The 26,416-nt window shown below is 43.1% G+C and overlaps 1 protein-coding gene across 3 annotated transcripts in view; it reads left to right on the forward strand.

The window, feature by feature from the left end:
• The window catches only part of PRKCD (protein kinase C delta), a 56,137-nt gene that overhangs the window by 10,642 nt on the left and 19,079 nt on the right, over positions 1–26,416 (forward strand). For all 3 annotated transcript variants that reach the window (XM_062585525.1, XM_062585527.1, XM_062585526.1), the window contains exons 2-4: positions 20,834–20,973; positions 24,015–24,214; positions 26,101–26,161. In XM_062585525.1, coding sequence (XP_062441509.1) covers positions 20,859–20,973; positions 24,015–24,214; positions 26,101–26,161 — 376 coding nt within the window. In that variant the 5' untranslated portion in view covers positions 20,834–20,858. The remainder of the gene's footprint in view (positions 1–20,833; positions 20,974–24,014; positions 24,215–26,100; positions 26,162–26,416) is intronic.

A 26,416-nucleotide genomic window follows, 5' to 3' on the forward strand; every position in this document is an offset into this window, starting at 1 on the left:
AGGAAAGAGCTGGGTAAAACTTGAGTAGTTGGACTTGAGTTCAGCAGTCTTTCAACAATATTTGAGTAAAACACATTGAAAAAGGTTAAACCTGTTTTTCTGATAGTGTAGATGTGCTCTGTAAGATCTCAGTATGGGGGTGTGTGTGTGCATATATATATATATATATATATATATATATATATATATATATATATGGGCTGGATGTGATTTAAACTCTCACGCTCACACTGTGTGCTGCGAGCGTCTCTGCTCTCAGGATGACTCTTCCCTGGCTGTAGCCAGACAGCCCGTCTGGTTTCCGTGGGTTTTCCCTCTTGATGAAGCGATAATGTTTTTTGTTCCTTCTGTTGCAATTGCTTTGACCAGTAGCCTTGTGCCTGATAAGGGTTGTATGTCAAAAGAAGAGAAACCTTTGCTCTTAAGATTAAGGAGCAAAAAGAGATCTAAGAAGAGTAAAATAGAATTTTGATGTGATTTTTAATGAGATTAGTCTGCAGACCTCTGGACTCTCCAATTTTATGGAAATCTGATTTTTCAGATGACATGTACACACGAATCTCGATAGATACTATTTCACAGAATTGTTTAAAACTCTTCATTTTCCCTTTTTTTGTTCCTGTGTGCTGTTTTCTTGTACTATGGCTTTTATTCCTATGCTTTGCTGACAAGCCAGCTCCAGAACGTTATTTCAGTACCTCTGTCTTAAATGACTTCTCATGCAAAGATTTGCACTGAAATCTTAAATCAAGAAACTCAAAACAGCTTTGTCTTCCTGTTGCCCATCTCTCTCTCTTACTTGATCTTTGGTTTCTGTGATTCATAGGATACCTAAATAGCAAACAGCCAAAAACTGATTTTAAGAAACTTATTGGATTACTTTGGCTTTTTTTTTTCTTTTCTCTCCCTTCTTGAGACTGATGGTAATACAGCCTGGGTATATGATACAGGCACACACTGTGCACGTGGTTTATTGCTCTCCTGCACACGTTGTGATCCTAAGAAACTTAAGATTTCCAGAGTCTATTAGTTAAACAAATAACCAGTTCCAATGGAAATACTAGCAGGAAGCAGCATACTGCAATTTAATGAATTTGAGATCACTCATTAGTTCTATCATCTTGCTGTATTTCTGATTTGCTATATAGGAACTGCTGGGTGCACTGGTGTCTTAACTGGAGAAAATCCAGGTTTACAGTCTTTGAAGATTTGCCTTTAATTTTAGTATCTAATTTATTCAGGAATGGATGATAAAACTCTGGAAAACAAACCTGATGTAAAATGTTATCCTTTGCCCCGGATGAAATTTCTGGTAATGTAAAAAAACCATGGAGATGGGGGGGTTGTCTATTTAAAATTTTTGTTTGGGGTTGTTTCTGGGTTTTCTTATTCTGAACCGCCTCTGTGCTGTGCTGTTGTAGAGTCCGTCCTCTTTGGAATCGGATGTTTCTAGCATGTGTCACGATAATTAGTTTGTTTGCAGGAATCCCTTCAAAAGAGCAACTTAATTGCTCAAGTTTTGCAATAACCTGGCAATTGGTGTGTGTTCAAGTGCTAATAGCATCGGAGGTATCGCAGTGAGCCAGTGTGCTGAAGCTGCCGATATATCGAGGGCTTTTTTCCCCTTTTCAGGATGTTTTGTAAAGCCAACAGATACGGATGCATAGAGTAAAATTCTGAACAACTGTATTGCGACTGAACAATTCCGCAAGTGAATAAGGTTCCTTATTTTGCATTGGTCACAACTGAAACTTATTTGTTGAAATAAATGGAAAGAACTGCGAAGTGTAAGGAGGCACAAATAAAGGAGTGCATTCCCTTAACACCCCAGCTTGAGCTGGTCCTTCGTAGCTGGACTTTTCTGTGCTTGAAGAGGGTCTTGGATATGTTCTTTGTCCCTTCTTGCCATTGATGCCTAGGGCTGAGGTTTTCCTGCTGAAGGAAAAACTGGCCAGACTCGATAGGCCTTTACTAATAAAGCTCAAGGAGCAGAATGTCAGCAGAAATGTAGCAGATTGGGTTTTATTCAGCTGGTATGTTTTGGACCTTTAACATATTCTCGTTTATCTCTCGTTCACAGAAACACTCTACAATAGCAACCAGTTACGGCTTTTCAGGTGATAAAGCCCTTGTTATGACTCTAGAGTTTGATAGCTGAAACTTTGCTGTGCACTTTGAACCTTTTTTTGTTGTTTGTTTTATGGGTATTTTTTTTTTAGTGCCTGCAGAAACATTCAAATCCCTGACCGTCCTCAGGGCATAACGTAACTTTTGTCGTAATCGAATAGAAAAAGGTCTCTGTTAGAGTAGTGCAAGCATAGCCACAACATACTTTCTTTTGTGAGGGTATCTAATATCTATGGCTGCCTCCTAACTCTTCTCTGCCACCCTTCTGAGCTAATGCCTAGGGCATGCTGAGCAGGAATTCGTTTCACGCTGGGGAACCCAAGCTTTATGGAGCACAGTGACGCCATGAAGAAGAATCAGCAATTTTGCACTGAGTTGAAAGATGCATGTTTAATATTCGTTCCCCATTCATGGTTACAAGAATGAAGATGCTATTAAAATATCAGTTTCTTAAATAATATCTATCATTACAGTAAATGCCTAGGGATAGATCTCCCAGGGCAGCGGTGCTGCACGTAGTGTTTGGTTTATATCCATGAGGTTTGCTTTGCAGTTTGCAGTTAGGAACAGCACTTCCAAACCCCTTGTGCAGGTTCTTGGGTTTCATTCAATCTTGTGTGCTGCAGATCACATTGATAAAACAGCAAAAATATGACGCCGTTGTCTCTGCATCCTGGCTTGTGTCTTGGCCGGTTCCTCTAATACGTTCCTGATGTCGTGATCTAAGGCAGTGTTTTAATCGTTTTGCTTTCTGCCTCAGAAGTGGCTCTTTTTCTGTGGCTGATCAAAGGATTCCTGATGCTGTCATGTCTGAATCGTAAAGGTTCCTATTTTGTCCACCCTCCTACTTGTTGTTCTTACTCCAATTATTCTTTAGTCTGGATTATTTGGCACAATAAAACTATAGCAGTTGCGAGAAGCTCATGTCGCTCGGACAAGAAACACATGTAGCGTTGGAAATGATTGGTCTCGACCTTGGTGCGAGTGCTCGAGGGATGCGGGCCAGTTTGACTGCTGCTCCCATTCCGGTGCCGCCTTTGGCTGTGCCCAGTTCATCTGGAAAAGCTTTGAAGCGATGGGCCTCGTTTGTGTGGATTCTTCTCAGTTTCACCGGGTTGTCAGCTGGTGTTTCCTTGCACCTAAAGGGCTCACTGCGACTTAAACTTATGGCCAGGGTCTAAAAGTTGTAGGCGTTCAAGGAAAAAGCAAAGATAAGCTGACGATGATGCAACTGCTTCCGTGTTGCCTACGTGTAGCTCTACCCAAGGCTTAGAGAAGACCGAACGAAATCCTTGCCGGCGAGGAAGGACAGGTATGACGGGCAAGTGCTCTTGGCAGGCAGACAGCTTCATTTGTTATGCAGCTATTTGAGGTGGCAAGCCTCCAGATTTCCACGCGTAAAGGAAAATAATTGCCCAACAAAGTCACTGGGATCAAGGAGCGCAGTGTGTTGGAAATCGTCCATCCGTCCCGCGATAGAAGCGGACCCTGCTATTTTGGGGCAAGTAGGAAGGACGCCCTGGGCCGAACCAGTCTGATTCCGGACACCGTACGTGTACCGCTTACCTCTCCCACTGCTCCATAGAGAAAGGAGCCCAGGAAATGCTGGGAAATGCCCAAATGAGGATTAATAACTACCATTGGGCCAGCCTCTGAATGCGTTAGTGGTGCAGTCTCTTATGTGCTGGCTTCCTTCCTCGGTGCGTGAAGGCTGGTGCTAGCTGGACGGGGTTTTTTTGGTTTGGTCCTTTAATTTTGTAGGAACTCTGTCTTAGCTTTATTTTTTTCTGTTGAAACTGCTTTGAGAGGGAGTGAGTTATTTCCTTGTCCTTTCTGTCATGCTTGTGATTATTGTGAGTTAGATTTTTATGAAGATCCTTTATGCTGAACACATCTTTACATGTAACCCATAAGGATGAGATTTTTTTTTCAAATAAAAAAAATCATGAGGATCCTTAGGATTTTTTTTTTCTTCCAGATTACTTGGTGGCCTAGGTTTTGGAACTAGGAATTTTCAAGTAAATGAAGTTTTGCAGTGTCATTAAGAGAGAGAATTATCCTCACCTTAAAGGTGGGCAACTGTTTTAGAGATGAGAATCTTTTCCTATTTTGATACCTAGTCTTCTATTTTGTTTTTACCTATATTTGTCTCTGCAGAGCATGTCTCAGAAAATTTCTTGGTCCTGTCCTCAGAAGCGGCTGAGATTATTGGGGACAAGAAACTTTAAAAACACCCCTGTCCCCTTGAGGCAAAATGCCAGTCTGAAATGTCAATGGGATGATTAAAATCAGACGTAGTTGTAGGTAACTGAAAACAAATCTACTGATCAGAGGCGCTTAGCAAGTTTGGAGTTTGCTAGCAGTCCTACCTATAGTATTTGAGCAGTCGTAGGCTCTTACTGCTGTTCTGAATTAATTAGTGGGGCAGGAGAAGTTTTAATTTGTAGTGATGTAGCAGCGTTCAGAACATGTGAATGCTCTATTAAACTCCTGCGCTGTAATAAGTTTTTACTCTCTCATCATTCAGTAATGTATCTTTTTTTTTTTTTTTGAAGGGAGAGAAGCAGCCTGAAAGAACCAAAGGCTTGTGTAGTTAAATTGTGTATATTCACGTAGATTTCTATCTGTTTGGTGCCACGCTGAAATATTACGTGGTAGTCAAGTAACACTTGTGAAACAGGCACAGTCAAGTGTCAGTTAGCTACCAGAAACGTTGCTCAGCGCTTTCTCAGAAAGCACCATCCTTCTGCTTCCTGGCAGAAGAGGAACTATCATTTGGAAATGAGCCAGTGATTCATCTAATGAAGTGTCATAGCTCAAGTAATGATCAGCACCAAGAGGAAGTTTCAAAAATCATGTAATACCTGGTGTTGCTTTTTCTGGAAGAAAAAAAAAGCATATCCTCTTGCTGCTACACCTCGAAGGTGCAAAAAAAGCAATATCTTGAAATGGAGTATTTATGGAAGAAAATGAACAGCTGAAGGAGCTGCTGCTGAAATTAGCTTGTCCATGCCAGACTCTTGCATGACCAGGTGACTACAGAAGTAACTGGAATGGTTTTAGCTCTGCCCATGATGCTCCTGACGTTCTCAACAAAACTCTGAATGTTACTGAATTTTTGATTCTAATATTTTTTTCCAGAAATGGTTTTCATTGTGAGACATCAAAATGTCGAGCCCCAAAAAACAGAATCCTGCTTTTGCCTTAGCAAATGTCACACTTCTCCATGGGAATGCTGTGAATCTTTGAATCTTTTATTTAAAAAAATCTAGTCCTTGTGGGTTACATATAAAATGCATTCAGCATAAAGCTAAGGTCAGCTGAAGTCTGTTGAATCAACTTCAAGCTCCAGACATGTCAAGTCTTTTCTAGGAGTCTTTGGTCTGCAGCAAAAGGGATCTGTTGGTTTGGTTCTTTGCTACCTAGAAGAGCTTCTGGAAGCAACAGATGAAGGTTGTGGAGCTGGAGAGAAGACCTGGACAGTAAGGCTGGGATGGATGGGATCCAATGAACGTCGCTACGCAGCCAGAAAGGTGAGCGATGATGGGTAAAGCTGAACTTCCCCACTCGTGCCTTTGGACAAAGATGAAGAAGAAAACAGACAACGTACCTTCTATTTCTGTAACCGTTGGGCCTGAGGGCGGCACTGTTGGTAGTTGCCCGGGACAGCAGGCTGCTAGGGGTGCTCGCGTTGGCATGGTTTTGGTGCCTGCGTTAGAGCACTGCGGAGCTGGCCTGATTACAAGGTGTATGGGATTGCAGTAGCTGTCCTCACCTTCTGTTGCTCTGCTGCTGCTATAGCAGATCAGATGTCTGTTTTGGCATACACCTCCTTCTAAGAGGGCCTATATGTCCTCAGGAGGCTGTGGGGAAGCTGCTAATGGTGGCCCATGGACTGCACCCTGAAAGGGATGTCGCCACCTCTGAGGAGCAGGAGAAAGGAAATTAGCGGTATCTTAAGGTCAAATCACTTACACATGAGCTGTTTGTGCCCATAAGTTGTTGAGTGTTTGATTGCTGAGTTGTAGCACAAGGATTTCTGTTTTCCAGACTACTTTGTGGCCTAGGTCTTGGAATGAGGAATTATAAGGTAAATGTTTCCAGTGTCATATTAGTCCACTCGTGATGGTGGTCTTTGTTATGTTTTCCTAATACACTGCTGCTTCCCATATACTCCGCTGGCTTGCTTAATCAGGAATATTTGCCTCTGTGTTGCAAAATGGACTGGTTAAGCCAAGAAATGGTAGGGCTCTATGAAGTGTGATGACAGGAAAATAACTTTTTAAATATACTTAAAATCTAAAGTTCTCTTTTTCACTTGGTGCTTCCATACTCCATCAGTTATTAGATTTAGCTATTTTTACTTAGGATTATTTATTGTGAAGGTGCTGGTAGAAGAAGCTGGGAATTCTGAGGGACAGCAGCTTTATAGAGGAAATAGGTTTTACCTAACACTGTGCGTGGTATAAATTAGACTTGTCAGTTAAGGTGCTTTTAACATCTACATCAAGCCTGGTGTGTATTCTTGGCATCCAAAAATAACATGCAGTTACGATTATGTGCTTCTCGGATACTCAGAAAAATGTTCTTTTTTGGTTCCAGCATCCAGCCACCCACCAAGCCTGCGTACTGCTCATTTCAGTTCCTCTAGGCTTCATAGGACATTTTTCATGATCCTTCCTGGGAAACATACGGAGGCTCAGTAGTTCCCAGCAATAGCGTTGCAAAGTGCTTTTCATGGACTTGCTATTAAAATCTGAGAGGTATTGAAGAGGGCACAGCATGTGCATTCAGTATGATACCATCTTAAAAATAACATTACAGTAATTCTTAGTATTTGTGTTGGCTGCTATGGAGTTTTAAGTAATCCTGAGGGTATGGAATTGGCATATTGAGCTCTAAATGGCCTAAGAGCTATTTACTTGATAGAAGAATGTTTATTTTTTGCCATAATTGTAAAACTGCTCCTGGTTTTCAGGTCATATGGAGCAAACTTGTTCCATGGCCCTTGAAAGGAACAGCTTTTGCAGAACAAGTCTATGGATTATTCTTGTTTATAATTTTATAACTGTGTAGCTCAAAAGTGAGTAGACATTCTCCAGCCTGCTTGAGATGCTGCTTGGAAATTCAAGCGGTTGTTCTCAACTCATTCTTAGCTCAAAGTTTGCTGCTTTCGTTTCAGATCTGAAAAAGGGGAGCTTTTTTGCCTTTTAATAAGTACATCTAGCTGGTGGTTACCTGTCCCCACCACTGTAAGCTGTGCGTAGTCAGCACTCGCGATCCCTGGCTCGTGAGCAAGGACTCGCTCCCAGAAGACGGGAGTTTCCCCAAGAGTGACTAATCCCCCAGAGGACTGCTGCTGCTCCTCCTCTCCGATCGCGGGAGCAGATTCATTAACCTGTCTGTGTAATGGTGCTTCCCAAAATTGCTGAAAGACTGTCGGTTCCGCTTTCCGTGGGAAACGGGATGGAGGATTCTGAATGTGGATCCAGTAGCTGGTTGTGGCGAGGGGTTGGGAACTTGCGACTGGCCCTTCTGGCGTCTCTCCAAAAGCGTTGTGTTGACCTTGACTATTTCTTCTAGATCCTTGATCCTAAAGAAGATTTCTTGTTTAGATCTGTTGAGGATTTAAGGGGAGAGGAAATGTGACTGCATCTCCTACCTTGCTACTGCATGGTACTTGGAGAACCTCACCGTTTTCCAGGAGTATCTTCATTGTTGTAAATGACGATTCCTGTCCCTGGAAGCGGGTTTAAAGAAAATGAAAAAGTTCCTGCCTCCCTGGTCCAACTGCTCTTTTCATGTTAGTGTGTTGGGAATGGGAACGCTTTCCTGAGGCTGTAGGGAGAGTGGTATAGCTGATGGCTGCCTAGCATGTGGAAGGTGTATTTTGCCAGGAGCCCCCAAACATTTGTTAAGAAGAAAAATGAAACTAAAACGGTATTTTTTTTTTTTATAGGCAACAGCTTTGTTGTACTTGCTTGTCCTAAGCTTTCAACAGGGTGTTGGAAGATACAAAACAGTGACTGCAGAAACATTTCTACCCTAGAACTGAGCATTTGACTCTCCAGAGCTGCAGTTTTATTCTGCAGCAGTGCAAGATTGAGACTTCAAATGTTTTTATTTCCCTTCTTTTGAACAAAGACTCAGAATAAAACTCTGGGACTTCTCAAATTTGCTTTTAAAGGTAAAGGATCCATTTCTCAGGCAGCACCTGAACTGCGCATCGTTGCTGGAGAACAGTACTGTGTACATGTGCTATCTACTACTTGGGAAACTCTAACGAAGTCTGGAATAACTAAGGATTTGAACTCTTGCAACCCTTAATGACCCGATTTATAGAGGCCTAATTATGTTTATCTACTTGGCACTGATCCTTCTAGTTAATCTGTTATGTATTTTGAAAGGTCAATATACATATGTTGTATGATTAACGCAGTCTTAATGTGGCCTTTAAGAACATGGCTGGATTTTTTCTTCTCTTTTAAGGAGCCATTTTCAGTTCCTTTCGGTGTATTCATGCTAGTTAGGTGCTTTCTGTCTATCTTTTTCCTGCTGTAAGTGAGTGCAATTTCTGGAGAAATGCATTAAGGCTATTTGCAATGACGGGGAAGAATCTCTAGTCATCGTCTTGTCCTGCTTCTTTCTTGAAGAACTGTTGCTCTATTTCCTGTGTGTCCTTTTGCCCTAGAATGAAGGGTAGGACAGATGCAGGTGTTTGCAATTTTTCTTCTACCCCACTATAAACCAAAAATACTAACAAAGTCAGGCAAATATTTGCATAAACTACTGAACAGATACAAGCATGTATGAAGTACAGTATTTCCATCAATAATACTCTTTCACTTACACAAGTAGATACAGATGTTCAGTTTTCCCTTTTGTCCAGGGAGCTTTGCGTGTTTGCATACGCTTGGTAGTTGAACACGTTCAAAAATTCAAAATAATCTCAATGAATAGATGTTGAATATCAAGAGTGTCTTAATGTTCTTATGTTTTATTCCAGCTTTTTAAAATGTTAAAACACTAGTCCTTCAGTAGAGCAAAATGTTAGTGTGGGCAGGTAATTATGAAGTGAGCCTCCTTCCTCAGCATATCTGATCCTTGTGCATGTGTAATACCTTTGCATGTCTTACCAATAACCAATATTTGTCTGTACATGTCTTAGATAAGCGTGGGGCAACTATAGCAACCAGAGAATCTTGTGAGGTTTTTTTCCACCCTCATGTTTCATCAAATGAGTTTTAAGCTCTGTTTTTTTTTTTATAATTCCAGTATTTTTTTTGTCAGAAATGTTTCATATCTTTATTTTTAGAGTTTAGTTTTAGAACAGCCAAGGCAACTTTTAAGTACTAGTGCTCTATTTAGAAAACGATCTTGGACAAGGAGATGTTATGCGAGCATAAATATCATGCAAAAATGCTGTTGTCATTGCAGCTTTTTGCAGCACGCGCACATACACTTGTCAGCCTCGCTGTGTTGCAGGTCGGGGGAAATATTTCTCTTTTGAGCGTTCCCACAGCCGCGGAGTGGGGCTGTGCACGCAAAGCTGCCAGATGCAGCTTTCTGCTGTTCTTTCCCACAGAGTTTGGTGTTACTGGAGCAAAGTTTTGTTCTTGTTTTGGTTTTATTTGTGTGCACTCAGTGTGGGAGGTTTCCGAAGCGTTCCTGACGTGGGCCGGCCTTGCGCGGGCGGTGGGTTGCAGGCGTCCGCTCACCCCCTTCGAGCAGCGTGAGTTGCCTCCCCGGCCCGGTTCCCTGTCTGTCGGCACCAGAGTAACTGCTAACATGGAAAAGCAGTAGTAAAACGGTATTTACGCTCTTGAAGCGGCCTAGTGCAAGCAAACCTCCAGCCCCGGTGGCAAAGCCGGCGTCTGTGGCCCGGGGACCGCTGGGCGCTGCCAACCGTCTGGCGGCCGGGAGCCTTTGGGGGTGGGTTGTGCTGATGCTGTGGCCTCTTGCGAGCAGCGGGAGAAGCCTCCGAGGAGAGAAGGGATCACGGCAGTCGGAGCAGAGCGAAATGCGCGTGTAGAGGGAAGAGGGAGAAGCGGCAGAACTGGGCAGACCACCGAGCTTGGGCCTGCTCAAATTACACCACGCCGAAACAGTTTCCAACTGTGCTGCCTGGCGCCACAGTCCTTCCCTGCACAGAGCTGAGCAAAGGATCTTTACTTTGTTGCAGAATAACTGGGATACAATTAAGACGGGAGCACTGGGACCGATTTGATTCCCATGCGCTTCGCAGACTTGCTTTCTTCCCGTTACCCTGCCTGTCCCGTGTAGGGTACGACTGCACTGCAGAGTTTGGGAAGAGCGTTGTATGCGTGATGGGGCGGGCGAGGGGATGCTCCTGAGGGATGCTCATAAACAAAACTGGCATAAAAGGATTTTCTTTTTTCCCCAAATGGATGAGTCTGAGCTGAGATGCAAGAGAACAAATGTGTTTAAGCCTTCAGTGTTTTAACTATGGATGGCACAAGCAAAGAGGTGAAAAATCCTTACATAACCAGCGAAAGCCGTTGAAAAGGCAGAGCGCAACGTGACCGGGAAGCGGGGTGCTGGCACTAGACACTTTGTTGTCCAAGTTCTGAAAGTGAAAAGCACAGAAAACACAAACTTCATTTTTCCTTGCACCCTCCTGGGCTCTAGCGCTCGGCTGGACGGAGGGATGCAGCCTGTTGGCTTAGCTGCATCCTGGTTGGCAGCTGTTTGGTTTTTCCTCGGGAGCCTTTTCTGGGTCAGGAGCAACCATACCTCATCCCTTTTAACTTAAAGATCTAACAAAAGTGGCACATCTTAGTGGTACGCTTCCTAGACGTGATGCAGCAGGCAGTACCTGTCTGTGATTTGGTAAGAAGTGTGAAAGATGCCTGTCAGAATTACCACGGAGGAACACTTATCGTGTTTACAGCAAAAAGACGGAAATACTTCGAAGTTTCTTGGAAAGTAACCAGGCTTTTAATTCATTTATCCATTCAGTGAAGGATGAAATGATAGGACGTAATGAGCTGGGAAAGCTTGTCTGTAGCAAAACCATTAAATACTCTTGTTGCTTCTGAGGACTAATTGGGACATGGGAGCAGAACTGCGGTTGAAGTGTTTGTGTTCAGTTTTCTGGATAATTTGCAGATGCTCTTGCAAGTGAGTTGCATGTCTTTCCTTTCTGCAAGCAGTTTTTGTACAAACACTGAAGTTTGTGTTGTCTTTTTCTGTACCTTAGTGCAGGAACCCGATAAAGTAACAAGGCAGATCCTGGCTTGCAGTGCTGCTAAGTGAAGTTCTTGGGTATGCAGTGTTTAATATTTTTCTGTGTGTGTGCATACGTAAATATGTATGTGCATGTCTGTACAAATAGATGTTCAGTTTGCAGATGGAAAACCCTTATTTTTAAATGATTTCCCAGTTTTGAACAGAGTAAGCACTGGAGCGTGAGCTGGAAGAAGTTACAGAAGACCATAGCATCTGATAATTTGCTTGGCGCCCACTCTCCAAAAGCTTGGGTCTTTGGCTTTCCAGTAGTAGGAACAACACTTCCAGAAAGTGGCCAGAGGGAATTTTTAACAGCACTCAGGCCTCAAGATTTCTTACTCTCTCAAAACCCAGAATAGTTGAGCATGTATTGCAACAGTTATTTTTTCAACCAAGGTTCTGGCTCATCTGAAGTGCCAGGATTTTTTTCTTTAGCTTTTTTTTTCTTCCTTATTTATTATGTTCTGCCCCAGATATGTCAATAGTCAAGGATTTTCTTCCCATTAAGGGTATTAAAATGATGCATTTTATTTATTTAGTGGGAGATCATTTAATGTGGCGACTAGCAGACATATCAGAGTATTTAAGTAAAAGCAGCATCTCTGCCACCAGAGTGGGGTTTGTATGTTTAAACTGCAGAATTCAAGAAAAGGTCAAAAATAAGGGGCTACTGTTAACTTCTCTGGTAGATGAAAGAGCAAAGAATTGAAAACAGTATGAAGTAGTGTGCCTCACCCTGAATTTATCTTACAAACTGCTCTGTGAACTCAGTGCCCCCTTTAAACAAAGCAGATCTCTAACTTCTCTCTATGCTTTAATTGAACTTGCTGTTAACGAGCTGTGTCCGTTTCTTCTGAACTTTGTGACTATGTTTTGGCTGGGAGTGATGGGGCTACTGCAGAGATTTAAATGTTCATTTCCCCTAGAAACCCCCAAAGCAACCCCCCCCCCCCGGTAATACCAAATGCAATGAGAAGGGGGGGCTGGATCTGTTCCTGCAGCTCAGTACCCGGCTAGGGAACGCAATTTTGGTTCCCAAATCCTGCGTCCTTTTGCTTTAAAAGCCTTGCTGCCGAGCACGCACCCGAGCGGTGAGTACGGGTTTCGTCTGCCGAGGTTATCTGAGCAGGAGCCTTCCAGCGCGTGTGAATGATGATACAGTTCTGGCAGCTAATGAATATTGTAGCTTTCCAGATACTTGGAGGGTTAGATCATAGGGTTGGCGGTAGCATAAGTTTCTGGCATGTACTCTGCAAGAGGCACTTACACTGCACGATCTACTGGGTTTTTTTATTTTAGTGAAAAGTAAAATTGTTCTCTAATTGGAACATTTTAGAAGGCTTTTTTTTAATCCTTTGAATGCTCTCTTCCTATTTCTTTGCTGCTTTATTTCTCATACAGAAATGTTAACTTGGTATATGAAATAAGACAAATTTCCACTGCTTTTTAAAGGTAATTGATGTGCTCTGTCTATGGTATTTGGCTGTTTCTGTGTGAAGGAGAAAGATGGACTTTTTTTCTTCGATGAAAAGTAGAAAATGCCCAGTGTTTTGAAGAGAAAAGGGGAGATGTGTATTGGGTTGTGAGAGTTTGGCTGGAGCTGGGTAGGTGCAAGTGGGCAGCTGGCAAGGGACCGTTTGCCGTGGAAGAACTGAGGAGTTATTAAAACTGAGACATCTCAAATGTTATCTCACTACAGAGAGGGGCAGGATACGAGAATACACTGCAGACCTGCTTATTTTTACTTTCTGTAGTATTTTGAATAACCGATGGAAGAGAATTAGGCTTAAAAGCCCCCGCATAATATTTTTAATCATAATACCTTTATTACTTGCCAGTGCTGTTTTTTTTTCTTTTTGAATAGCATAGTTCTGAGGCTTTTTGCAGGAGTGAGGCAGGAACAAAATGCAAGTTCTTCAGAAATCGCTGGAGCGGGAGCCTGGAGGCTGTATGATATGAAGATGAAGATACCTAATTATGTATGTAGACAGTGAGCTAATAGCTTTTTTTTTTTTTTTTTTTTTGCAAATTACCATACTTGAGAGGACAGCAGCACTGAACATGAGATTGCTTTTCTGCTCTGGTGATAAACAGGAATACTGTACAAAATAATGGATTCTGCTCAGCTTTCCCGGAGTTTACTGGCTATTTCCACAAAAGCCAGTAAACCCTCTTGCAGAGCTAGATGCTTTCTTTGGAGAACCTGCGTTCACATGATAAACTTGGTGTAGTTTTGCAGTTTAGTTGCGTTGGCTAAATGGTGACGGACTCCTTGAACCCTGGAGAGGAAGTGCGAGATGAGTTCGCCCTGCTGAGGGACGCGGCCCCAGCCTGGCGGGTCGCTCGGATCCAGAGCGCGTTAAGGCACGGAAGGAGTGTAGCTTCGTGCCTTTCCCCGGTATGATTCCCCCCTCCCGTGCAGGGGGCTCTGCTTCGTAGCTGCCAAACCCCCGTCAACTTGCTCTCCTTTCCCACCAAGAAAAGACGGTTCCTAATTAGCCTTAAGCCATGCGTGCCTAGAGAGCATGGTTGGCCTCCCAGATGTGTCTGGAGATCCTCTTATTTCAGAATGTGATTTATTCTTAATGAACTGTTTGCTCACCTGGAGCTTCGTTAACATTGTATTAACTTTCCCGTGTTGTTGCGGTTGCTGCTTAGCTGGTATCAGCTTGTGCTTTCGGAAATCACAAGCAAGTCAACTTTAGATCTTTTTGACTCGCTTGCCGACTGTCTTCTGCTGAAGCTTTTCAGCAGTTGGTTCCCCCAAGATGGAAATTCTCTGAATTGCTTCCGGCCAAGCAAGAAACGGGTAGGAGAGCAGGATGAAAGGAAGAACCATCTCTCCTTTCTTGAATTACATCTTGATGGATTTTGTCTGGGCTATTGCAACAGAAATAATGAGTTGTTACATCATCCTTTCCGTTTCTGGTCTTGTCCTCAACCAGCAAGAGCAGAAGTGTCTGGAAGAAAATACAGAGTGGGTAGAAGTAAGTGGTCGCTGTGCTTCTTTTTGAGCTAAGCTTAAAGGACCCTATGAACTGCTCTACAAGTACTATTTAAAAAACAATAAAAAGCAAAAACTGAAGATAGAGCCTTTACGCTACAACACAGTGTGGAGAATTCAAAAATGAGAATTATCAGGAAGCGAAAAAACTTCATATACATTTTTTTAAAAATATCAAGTAGGTAAAACTTTATATATATTTGACAATAAAGTTAACGGTGAATAAAAATGTGTTATAATTATTGCCTTTTCTCACTCATTTAATTATTTTAACTTTTATGAAGACACACTGTTTTTGAAATACCACTGCAGAAATTGTAGGTGATAGGCAGAAAATTCATATCGTAATGTGCAGTTTTAAAGATGTTTTTTTTCCATATCTGATTTTGTGGCTATGATTGTCTTTTAAAAAGGATTTCCTAAAGGATATATTTTGCTTTCATAGGTATAATCCAGCAGTTCCAGTTTTAAAATCGGTTTTGACTTTGTTGGTAATATCTTCTCCATAAGGTGTTTTTTTTATCAGAACAGATGCTGGGAAACTTAATGTTTCTAATAATCACTCTTGAATTCCATAGACAGATAAGTTCCTCAGATTAATAACTGCAGTAAACAAAAGTAACATCTTAGTGGATCCTGCCCTGATATCCTTGTCTCACCTACTCTCATACTTCTGGAGTTTCAAAATAAATATAAACCAATATCTTTGCATTGACATGCTGTTGCTAGCTACTATAGACCATCAGGATCAAGCTTAGAAGTAAGCATGATAAGTTCAGATAAAATAGAATATTTCTGTAAATAGAAATATGGAGATGTTAATCATAACTATTTTATTTAAGCTATTTCTAGGGGAGTGCTCACAGATCTTTTGGCACATCCTTCACTCTGCTATGTGAATAAAGTGATACAAGCAGCTCTGTCTGGCAGACAGATGTTTCAGTTCCTCGGTGTTATCATGAGTTTAGATTTAGAAAAGTTGCAAGGACCAACTGCAAGTGCCGCTGTGTGCTCCCCAGTGCTGTCGCTGGAGTCATCCATGCTTCTCTTCTAATTTTACATGTGCTTTGGTAATAGATTAATACTTGCAGCTTAAGGTCAAGTGATTTTTTTTTTTTTTTGGTTGGTTGGTGTTTTGTTTTCCTGTTAAGCAGCAAGCCAACAGAAGCTTACATCTGCTGGAGATGCTGCTGCGCTTCAGTGTAATTGAAGAAAACAAGCTTTCTTTTAAAAAGATAGAAGAAAAAACCTACACACTGTTACATTGCTTGATAAATACTGACCTGCTCTCTTATAGCTAAAACAACAGAGCTCTTCTTTCTTTCTTTCTGAGGTTGGTTGTATATTAGAAATGGAAATGAGTGTATATACTACCCGTATAAAGGAGAGGGGAAGCGCATTCGTTTCACAGCTTTAGGCTGGTTTTTAGGATTATGAACTGGGATGCACTTTGCAAGATGCGAGTTAGGAAGTCCTGGTTCTGCGGGTCCCATTTCAAAGCAACAGTAAGTCGTAGGACCATGTCTTATCTAGAAGGAGCAGAGTCTTTGCAATTTGGGGAATACGTCTGGTAAAGCATCCTGCCTGCTCTAAGAGTACTGCCTCGCGGGACTGTAGTTGGAGCTGGAGGGGAGCCCGTTTTGCATAGTTAGTTCAAAATTTAGGTAGGATTTCGATGCTTACTAGGTTTTATTCAAGCAGAAGCAATTTATGGTTAGCAAGTTAGGAACAACTACCAAATCAGGAAAGTAGGCAGAAGAGGTAATGAAGAGAAATCTAGGGAAGATGTATAAAATTCAAGACAGTAGTAACGTGTGTTGTTTAAGCTGTGTTGGTCTATTTTTCCAGTGATTTAGTTTTGCAACTGTCCCATTACCTAGGAAGAATATGTTGCAGTGATGCTTCTACATTCTCATCTTGATTTCCCTCCATCTTTCCACACACACACCCCATGCAAATGTATTATGAAGATCCTAGTTTGGAAAACTGGAAATAATTTTGTGAACTGAGGAGTAATTCAAAGTACTTACAGGAAATGTGAGATCCCTCAAGGCTTTCTGCTGCCCCCAGTCACTTCACACAGAAACATGCTGTGATCTGATGCCTTGGCAGATGTGAAGAAGAACCAAACACGAAACCAAAACTTGCTGTCAAAAGCAGTTTGGGGAGAGAAGTGCTCTCTGTGAGGTCAAAATGAAAGGCTAAAAATGTGGCTATGCTTTAATAACAATAAAAATAAAAAGCCTCAGTAACTCCTTAAAGAAATCTGAGCGTTGCAATCAGGGGATTGACTTTTTCTAAGCAGCAGCAGCAGCAATTAAAATAGGAAAATCCCTATGGGCAAGCTTCTACAGCACTGTTGAAAACATTGTATATATTGGTCCATGTATTTTTGTAGGCCCAGCCTTTAGCTCTTCAGTCTTTTCCAGCACATGCACAGATTTCATTAAATTTATAGCTACGGCCCTGTTGGTTAGTGCCAGTCAGTGAATAGGGCCAAATCTCTTGGAGTTGGACCTCATGCTTTCTACACGTGTCCACAGAGCCCTCTAACATCTCCAGGCTCTGGTAGTTTCCTTGGACTTGTGGCAAGGTTTGAAGCTGGGAAAGGGTGGGGACGCGGCCATGTGAATTGTCTCCACCTCATGTTGGTTGTTGCACCTGTGTTGGTGATGACGAGTGGTTGAACATAGATAAAGGAGAGGGTGATGCTGGTGCAGGAGCAGAAGAGACTATTTTGGGGAGTGTGTAGAAAGAAATTCTTTTCGTGTGTTATCACGAGGAGTAGCATGAGCGCTGTTGCAGGAAGTGCACGAAGAGGAGGGAGGTCCTTGTTCTGCCAAAGTGCCATGGGGGCGTGGGAAGGTGGAGGATAGCTTGCTGCCTTTCTTGAACCTCTTCTTCCATCACCAGGATGGAGGACAGGAAACCCTTGTATAAAAGATATTTGCAAGTTAGAAACAACTCCTGTATCTGGATCTTTAATAAAAAGAAGTTATGGCTGAATGTTTTCAGGGGAAAAACTCCAGTAGGTCAGCTGGGCGTCGTGCTGCCCACCAGGATCAGGACCGCGGCAAGGAGCAGCGGGAGCAGCAGTCCGTTTCGTTGGCGGAACGCAATTGTTCGTGCGGTCTCGAGGGTTTCTGCGGGACAGCGTGGGGAGGACGTGACCCTTTCTGCGCGTGCAGCTCCGCGCTCGCCTGTGAAACGCAGGCGCTTGGTTGCTTTTCCGATTGCAACAAGGAAATCGGCCGCCCTCACTGTCCGTAGCGAAGCAGAGCTGGAGTGACGAGCGGCTCCTTCCGTCGCGGCGCGAGCCCCGCGTCTCCACTGCGCTACGCTGCAGAATTTACCCCCCGGCCCTTGGCTTTGGAGTTGGGGTGTTTTTTTTTTCAATCTTAAGTGAATTTTATGCTGTCAGATCTTGGGAATGTTCTGCATGGAATATTTGAGATATGAGATTACTTTGAAGATTTCTGTGAAAGTATGTGCTGCAAAAAAAAAATCATGTAAAAACTGAAAACGTGTGCACCGAGCAGATGTTGACATTGATTGCATGATGCTTTTTCAGGTTTTCCCTTCCCTTTCCATACTCATTATAGCCGGTAGTAACATGGTTGATTTCCTCCTCGTGTTAAATACAGACAGAATCTCCCAGTTTTAAAGCCTGATGGAAGCTATTGTGGATTTTTCAGAATCTTCTCCAGATACTGTTGAATTTAGCTTTTGCTTGCCATAGGGCAAGTCAGGGGACGGGTTCGTGGTGCAGCGGGTGTTAGGCTGGATAGTCTCCAAGAGCGTCGGCGTTGCGGATCGGCGTGGCCATCACCGCGTGCTTCGTATAGAGGAACGGCACTAGAAGCTTTTTCCCCTGGCTGTTTTTCTCAGTTTGTACATGACTTTAGTGCTGTTTGAAATACTGAACTTGCAGCTTAGATTTGCAGTATTTTTGGAGTTTGCATCTCAGTTTTTCCACCATTTGGTTTGGATAAACTCAAAGCCTTTAGGGAAAGCAGCTTGGCTTTAATATCTCATAGCAGCGATGCAGATCGTGTGAGCAGATTGTAAACAGTTCTTCCCTTCGTAGCCGGTGTTTTATAGCAGTTTCAGTTCTTGACACATGAAGCTCCTAACACTAGAGTCAGCCCTTGTTCTGTCGCTTCTGAAGTAAAGTTAAGGAGACCAGAGAGGGATTTCTGGTGTTTAAAATGTGAAGAGTAAAATGAACGTATTGCATTGGATACGCCTGCGTTTTGGACGTGACACAACTTTGGATGGCTGCATTCAGCCGGGACTTTGAGAAACTCTGTGGAAGTCAAGTGACTCTCTGCATCTGCAGCTTCCGCTGCCAAAAACGGTTTTAGGGGGGTAGATTTTTATTGTTTGCAGCAGTGCAGCTAATACACGTCATCGATCTCGCTGTAATATCCTAGCAGAGCCGAGGCTTGGCGAGCGTACCTGCAGCGTGAATCCAAACCCACCTTTCTCACCTGCTTGCGTCCCAGTAAAGTCTAGCATGTGTCGTGACAAATTACACCAAGCCATATAAAATCTCAACTTTTCTGGGGGGAAAAAAAAGCAAAAAAAAAAAAAGATGTATAATGGTAGAGAACTTGGGAGGAAAGGGCAGCTTGTTCTGTGAAAGTAAAGTGTCAAGATTTTTTTGTTAAATGGAAAAGCAAAAAGGTATCTTCTAGTTTTGACGGTGCCCTTGAACTGACTGAGCTCGTGTGACAATAATCAGAAATTCTGGGGGTTTGCTGTTTCTTTCCTAACCCCACAGTTGCTTGTGTTTAGCACCGCATTTCTGTGCGAGAGTTGGAGATCGCGGGGAAGCACACTGCTAAGAAAACTAAAACAAATAACTCTGCTCAAAAACAAAGAGCAGTGTTTTGAGACGCAGAGTTGGGAACGAGGCCTTCAAAGCAGCTTTTGTGCTTGGCCATCAGAAGTAAGGAACACTGTGGGATTATTCAAAATGCACGCTTTTTGGATCTATTTTTCTTTTATCTCCATTTGGAGATAAAGAAGCAAGCGCCAAAAGGCAAGCCTGGTACGCTGCCTCGGAGCTGACACTGGCGTGAGTCAGTCTGCGTGAAATCGGTGCAAATATTCCTTTAGCCTTGTCAATGCTTCCTAATTTTTTTTTTTTGTTAGGGTAGTCCTAGATTTACTGGAAATTGTGTTTGCTAGCTGGGCTGTCCCTTCCAGTGGGAGCTAGATGCTGGCCTTCCCGGCTTGTTTCCACCTAACCGGGTCTTCAACCTACTTCCCCAGAGGTGACAGATTACGAAGTCTGGCTTTCCTTACTGAGCGGTAACTCCACACGATCCAGCGTTGGCAAATCATCTAGCCAGTCCCTTGGGAGTGTCGCGAGCACGAGGTCTCCTGAGCGGTTAAAGTATATTGCTCATTAAAGCCCTTGATGAGCGTTGTGTTTACGTTGCGTTCGTCTGAGCACGGCGTTGAGGTATCAGCTGGTATTTGTTAATTTTTACAAAAATTGTATGTTTTTCTTTTTTTGCGAGGTCATTGCAATCCCCAAACCCATGAAATGTTGCTCCAGGCTCTGTTAACTAGCAGATTAGTGAGAAAGGTTGTTGCCTTATTTTTTGTCTGGATGGCAGGCAGTGGGAATCTGAATTATGGGAGAGGGTTTTCAGTTGTTTGGTGAGATAAACAACGTAATCCTAAACCTGCTTTTTAACCTTATCTTGCTCTAGAGAAAAGAAGGGCGGGAAACAATCAGTTAATAAAAACAGACTCATTAAATTTTAGGGAATCATGATATTTTTCCCTTTATTAGGATTGGTCTCTGCATAAGGAGAGTTTATGGTGTCAGATAGTGTCAGAAATATACTCTGTCTGATTGCCAAAACTCAGGTTTCACAATCTTTTATCTAAATAACTGTGCTGGGCCTTGAGAGATCTAAGGGGAATGTTAATTGCTTTCGGTGTTAATGGCGCTGTATAACCAAAAACGCACAGATGTGCAGGGCTGCTCGACTGAGGTTTCTTAACAAGCTACAGTAAAAGGCCAGCTAGCTCGATTTTAATTCTATCACCTCTTCCTGTGACCTTGTTAACTTGTTTTTCCCTAATCCCTAATTTTCCCTGCATCCCTCATTCTCTGGCAGATTGCAACAGCATTCCCTTGCTAACAAGTGGCTGTTTTCTTTTACCTTTTGAAAAATTAGGTCTTGCCTCAAAAATAAAAGCCCCGTTGTTATATAGTTCTAAGATCTGACGTATCAAATGATACTTAATTATACTCATTCTGTTTGGTCATACAAGTGACTCATTTTTTTTGTTGCTTAAAAAAACATATCAAAATTACGTGCAAGCGGCTGGCTTGTACGGGCTGCGATGACGGGGGGCCGCGTACCTTTTTCTTACCTGTGTGTCGGGACGGGTTTTTTACCGGCGGATTTGTGTTTACCTCTTCCCGCGCAGGTGTGCGTCCGCACTGCTGCGAGCGATGGCCCCCTTCTTGCGGATATCCTTCAACTCCTTTGAGCTGGGACCGGTGCAGAGCCAAGGGGAGCAGCTGCAGCCGTTCTGTGCCATCAAGATGAAGGAGGCGTTGACCACAGGTGAGGTTACGGGTGGGGAGGCTTTACGGGATGTGGCGAAATGCTGCGATGAGCGGCCATGAGTCCTGCTGTTTCTGCCAGGACAACCAGCGTAAGCTTTTCATTCAAAACGGGAGAAATAATGGTAATTTTTATCTGCAGTCGCACCTTGAAATGAGGCTCCTTTATTCATACTTTCCTGTCCTGGGGCCAGGAAGTCCTGTAGGACTGTACAGTCCTGTAGTCAATAATGATCTTTATTGACTTAGGGGATAATTATTAATGAGAAATGTGGATCTTTGTTGTAACTGAGGCTTTTTGGTGGAGCTGTTTGCTCGGAATGGCTTGCGCTCCGGGTCCTGTTCCCGGGTGGCTCTTCCGGAGGCCGCTCAGCCTTCGAAGAACGCTGCTTCACAGAAACTGCTCCAAACATTTATTGCAGTTTCTGATGTTCAACTAGAATATATCGCTGCAGCTGAGCAGGATGAGCCAAGGAGTTGCTGTACTGGATTAGACCAGGCCTGTCTGATCTCGCGTTCGGTCTCCAGGGCTTCCCAAAACCCCAACAAACGCAGGAACGGGGTGAATTTTTGTCTTGCTCGCAGCATGCCCGGCCTTTCCCCTTATCTTTGAGCTAAAGGCTGCATCGAGACTCGAAGCATGAGGCACAAGACCCTTCCAGAAAATGTGACCATCAAGCGATTAAGTTCCGGAGAAGCCCTTTCCTAGTCCGCTGGGAGAACCACTGAAGAAATGGTTTTTGAAGCATTGTAGCTGCCAGTACGTGCGTGGAGAGGTGGAAGCGGTCTAAATACATCCACTTTACTTTCTTCCAGCTTTCATCTCCTGTTCACAATAGGATTATCCCAGCTTTTCCCCTCTCTGCTTGCATGTATATTTGAAGCATGGAAAAATGGGGGAGAGGAGTGCTGTGCTGCCGATCTCGGAGCAGTGGCTGACTGGGGCACCTAGGAGAAGAAACTCCCTCCCGTTATCAGTTTGACAGGATCTGGAATAGGTTTTGTTGGATTTGCATGTTGAATAATGAGTGAGAAGAAGCTTTATTGTATAGGAAGAAGAAAATCATTTGCCTAAGGATTAGGGATTAAGCCAATTTGCAAACATGCAAAGCTTTTTCAAGGCAATAGGATTAGTAAACCACGGAGGCCTGAATGCAGGAGGGATAAGAGCAATATTCTTCTTAAAGGCTGTTTTTTGCCCGGCGTTTGTGTGTTAACTTGCAGGCTGATAGCGTGATCTGCCGTGAGTCTTGATGAGTGTGATTTTAGTTACCCAAGCAGCACAGCCAGGCTGCAAATTGTTGCCAGTGGTTCAGATGACTTCCTTCAACTCTGCACAGGGGAAAAATGCTTATAGTAACGTTTCAAAATAGACGGTGCTGGGACGTGGGAATAGAGAGCCGTGTGAATGTGTGGGAAAAGTTCTCTCTTGCTCCTGAAAGCCTTACAAAGAGTATTATCAGCTCCTGCTGCTTCTGCAAACCTTGAAACGCTGTCAAAGCTTCTATAAATAGCTACAATTTCTCATTTTCCAAAAGTTGTCTTCTCAAATGAGCCTTATTGATGAAAGGGTCTGGTTTTAGCAATCCAAAAAACAGCCTAGCAAAAAAAAAAAAAAAAAAAAAAACTTGCTGTGCAGACAGCCTGGATTTAATTCTCCCCCTCCACAGATTTATTGTTAATCATGATAATCTCTTAAAATCTCTGAATTGTCTTTTGTTTGAACTTTCCACGTATGTCTTCACTGTAATATAGCCAAAGTTTTCCATAGTTAAGAATATCAAGTACAAAGTTTTAGGAGTAGATTTGGGCAGATAGGAGTTTTAAGTTTTTTCTGCTGGCCAGGTTCTCCAAATTCGAGGTTAAAAGCTTTTGGCGGAGCGGAGGGGAAACACCGAAGTCTGCTGTGAACAGGTGGAGGTGCTCGGGCTCAGGTGGCTGCTTGCGAGCGTTTGGGAACCCTTTTTGACAAGCAGACTTGTCAAAGCTGTGATTTGTAATGTTGGGGAGGGCGGAAAATGGATCGTTCAAAGCTGGGAGGGCACTAAGCACCTTTACTGCAGCAAACGATCGTGGTCAGTAGCAAAATTGTGCAGAATGTACCAAATGATTTTCAATTACCTGAGTGCAAATGGGTAATAATTGACTAGGAAGCAGCATCCCAGAGAAACCCCGGGGAGGCGGCATCATACACTGGAGAGACGGTGAAAAACTGGATGTGGTCGGTTCGGAGGCAGCATCATTTTGGATGCGCTAAGAAGAAACCCAGAAACACACTAAAGCTTGTTATAAAGAGCACAATAATCAGTTGTTTTCTATTCCTAAGGTAAAGACAAGAAGGAATTAGCTTAACAAGGTAGGAAGAGAGACTGGAGTCGTGTATTAAGAAAAAAAATACGTATCTAATAAGAATAGCGAAACACAGGAAAACTCAAAGGAATTTGTTGAGGCACTGTTATGGGAGGCTGAGTAAAAGTTAGAAAAAAACTTGCCAAAGAATGACTGTTTAACAAGATTTTGGGTTTTTTTGAGGTCCTTTTCTTCTTCTTTGACTATGAAAGGTCTGCGTGTGCTAGACAGGAAAAATAAGACCTTGTAATATCCTTTCAGAAGCAGCGGTTGTGGCAGAGAAAGTGCAGAGCTAATGAGAGTGGATGGAAGTGAGATGTCATGATAACTCAGAGCTGGATTAATGAAATGTGGCGCTTTTCATCTCTCAGCCACCAGTTTCAATTGAAACTAGGTCAGCCGAAGACATAGCTTACTTTATCTTGCAGCAGCAGGTATTCGCTGTGATCAATGTGTCGCGGAGACTGATGCCAAAAAAGCCGCCGTGCAAACGCTCCCTGTCAAGAGGCGACTCGCTGAAGGAGCTGCTGAGCTCCGGAAGGTCCGGAGTGCCTGAACCGGCTGTTGGTGGCGAGCTCTTTTTGCCTCCCGGTTTGCTGCGAGGGGCGGCGTCTTTTCTTTTCTTGTGGCAAGTTTCACCACTCGTTGCGCGTAACTTGATTTTACCCTTTCTCTTTTGCATGTGGCCCTCAGAGAGAGGGAAGACGCTGGTTCAGAAGAAACCCACCATGTACCCAGAATGGAAATCCACTTTTGATGCCCATATTTACGAAGGGCGGGTGATTCAGATAGTTCTCATGAAGGCGGCGGAAGAGCCCCTGTCCGAAGTGACCGTAGGAGTATCCGTCCTGGCGGAGCGGTGCAAGAAAGGCAGCGGCAAAGCTGAGTTCTGGGTAAGGGAGAAGATCCGTTCCTTGAATTCGCTCTCCGGGTTACGTTGCTGATGAGAACTTGGCTTTAGCGTGTGAAGTAACGTGTATCACACTAAGGGCCTCCTTTAAAAAGCTTAACAGTTGTTAGAGCAATTAGAGACATTTAAGTAGGATCTGATCATTTTAACTAATCCAGAGATGAAGAAAAAGAAGCTGATGCCAAGGCATATCTCTTTACTATTTTTATTACCAAAAAAAAAAGAAACCCCACAAACTCATGGGTTGATGCTGCAGTGATGAGGATCCTTCGGTCCCTGTTTCTGTTTTCCCAGTATCTTCTCTTGCTCTTGTGTCCCGTGACACAGGCAGTCTTTTAATGTGCATGAAGTCCCAGGGAATGGTGTCTCACCAGATGGCATCTGTCATTTGCACTTGTGTCATCCTGGGACAAGTCTGTGAGTCGAGCTCAGAAGTCCACCGAGGAGCAGAAGTCAGAGTTTAATGTGGTTTTAAATTAAGAAATACACATTTACTCTGAATGTTGGTAGTTGTTGTTAGTTGTCAAACTGTGTAAACCCAAAGTACAACTTTGGAATAGTTGTATGTGAATGACTTTCAGTTACAACTGTAAACCTCAAATAAAAATGAAGATTAGAAACCAAAAATTTTTTTTTCTTTTGGATTTTTATATGTGGTTTATTTTTTTATTTCCCTCCTTTTGATTTAGAAAGTGGGGAAAGAGACAGAGAAGGAGGTAGAGTGGATCAAAACTCTGAGTCCAGAAATCTGAACCGTTGAGCTTATTGTTGCTGTCATTCAGCTGATGTGCAGTAATGAATTGAGATTTCAGTGATATCATCTTTATAAAATCCTCTTCTCTAGTTTCTTTCTCTGCTGGTGGACCCAGCTGAGTAAGTTTAAATAAATACGATTTCTTTGTTGGAAAAATGGGAGTTGAGAACATGCTGAGGCACTTGTGTCCCATAGAACTTTATGTAAAATTTAGAAGCAACTCTTAGTGTCCTAAATACTCAACGTTTTTGCAAATGGAGAAATAAGATGCAGAGAGGAATATTGGGATTTCCTATAAGCTGGGTGAGAAATCTCTGGCTTGGTGGACGGATGCCCTGGGTAAAGCTATAAGTAGTCTTGCCAATTATCCAGTTGCCCTTGAAGCTTTACTGTAGGCAGCTGTGCAGAAAATACATGTATTTGGTAATACAAGAACTGCCCGTCTCTGGATTCAGAGCGTGGTTAGGGCAAAGGAAAATCAGCAGGACCGGTGCTGCGGAGCAGACCTTTCTGTGGTTGGGAGGGGGCTGGCTGGCGAGCCGTCGCTCCGCAGCGCTGGCCTGAAGCGCCTCCCGTGCACGCGGGCGTCCGTTTGCAGGAAAAGAGAAACCTCTGAGGTTTAGTCCGCTCTTTCGCAACTCAGGTTAAGCAAGGCGGAAGGTTAAAATGAAGACTCGTAAGTAGGGTTGGGGCGAGAAGCGTGGATGTCTGAGCAGGCATGTGTTTTGGCGGTGGGCAGGCAGAATGCCTTAAAGATAAAATCTTACCCCCTTGCCCACTAGAGTCGTGGGGTTGGTGTGGTATCGTAACGAGTATTTTTAATTGGGTTTATTTATAGATATATTTATATATTCTTTGTCTCCCTCTATATATGTTATATTTACTTATTTGCTGTTAACCCATTGATATTTTGCTGTCTTCTGCAGTGAAGACTGCCTCAGACTCCTCCGTGCGTGCTGCCTCCCCACTTCCCTCCCGCTCGTGGCTTGGAGGCATTGCCCTCCGCAGCGGGGAGCTCTGCAGCTGTGTTGGCCTGGAGGGTTTGCCCCCAAAACCGCCTGTCACAGCCCCGTAAAGCTGATGTCTGCCTTCATTTGGTGTCTTTCTTTCCGTAGCTTGACCTGCAACCTCAGGGGAAGGTGCTGATGGCTGTGCAGTATTTTTTAGAAGATACAGGTAATGTCAACTCTTCATTTTTTTTTTTCAGACAGTTATGTACAAATAAAACTTTTTCCCTTAATTTCATTTTTAGAACACAAGATGTTTTTATTAAAAAAAAATCACCTAATGTACTTAGTAGAATTTTCTGATTTTATTGATCTGTTTTGTAGGGTTATGGGGTTTTTTGATAACATTTTGTTTTCTTTTGACGGGGGTTGGGTTTTTTGCTTTTTGAGTTTTTTTTTTTTTTTTTGTAGAAAGTCACGGGCA

Source organism: Rhea pennata, chromosome 12, assembly GCF_028389875.1.
Source record: "Rhea pennata isolate bPtePen1 chromosome 12, bPtePen1.pri, whole genome shotgun sequence".
Classification (NCBI taxonomy): Eukaryota; Metazoa; Chordata; class Aves; order Rheiformes; family Rheidae; genus Rhea; species Rhea pennata.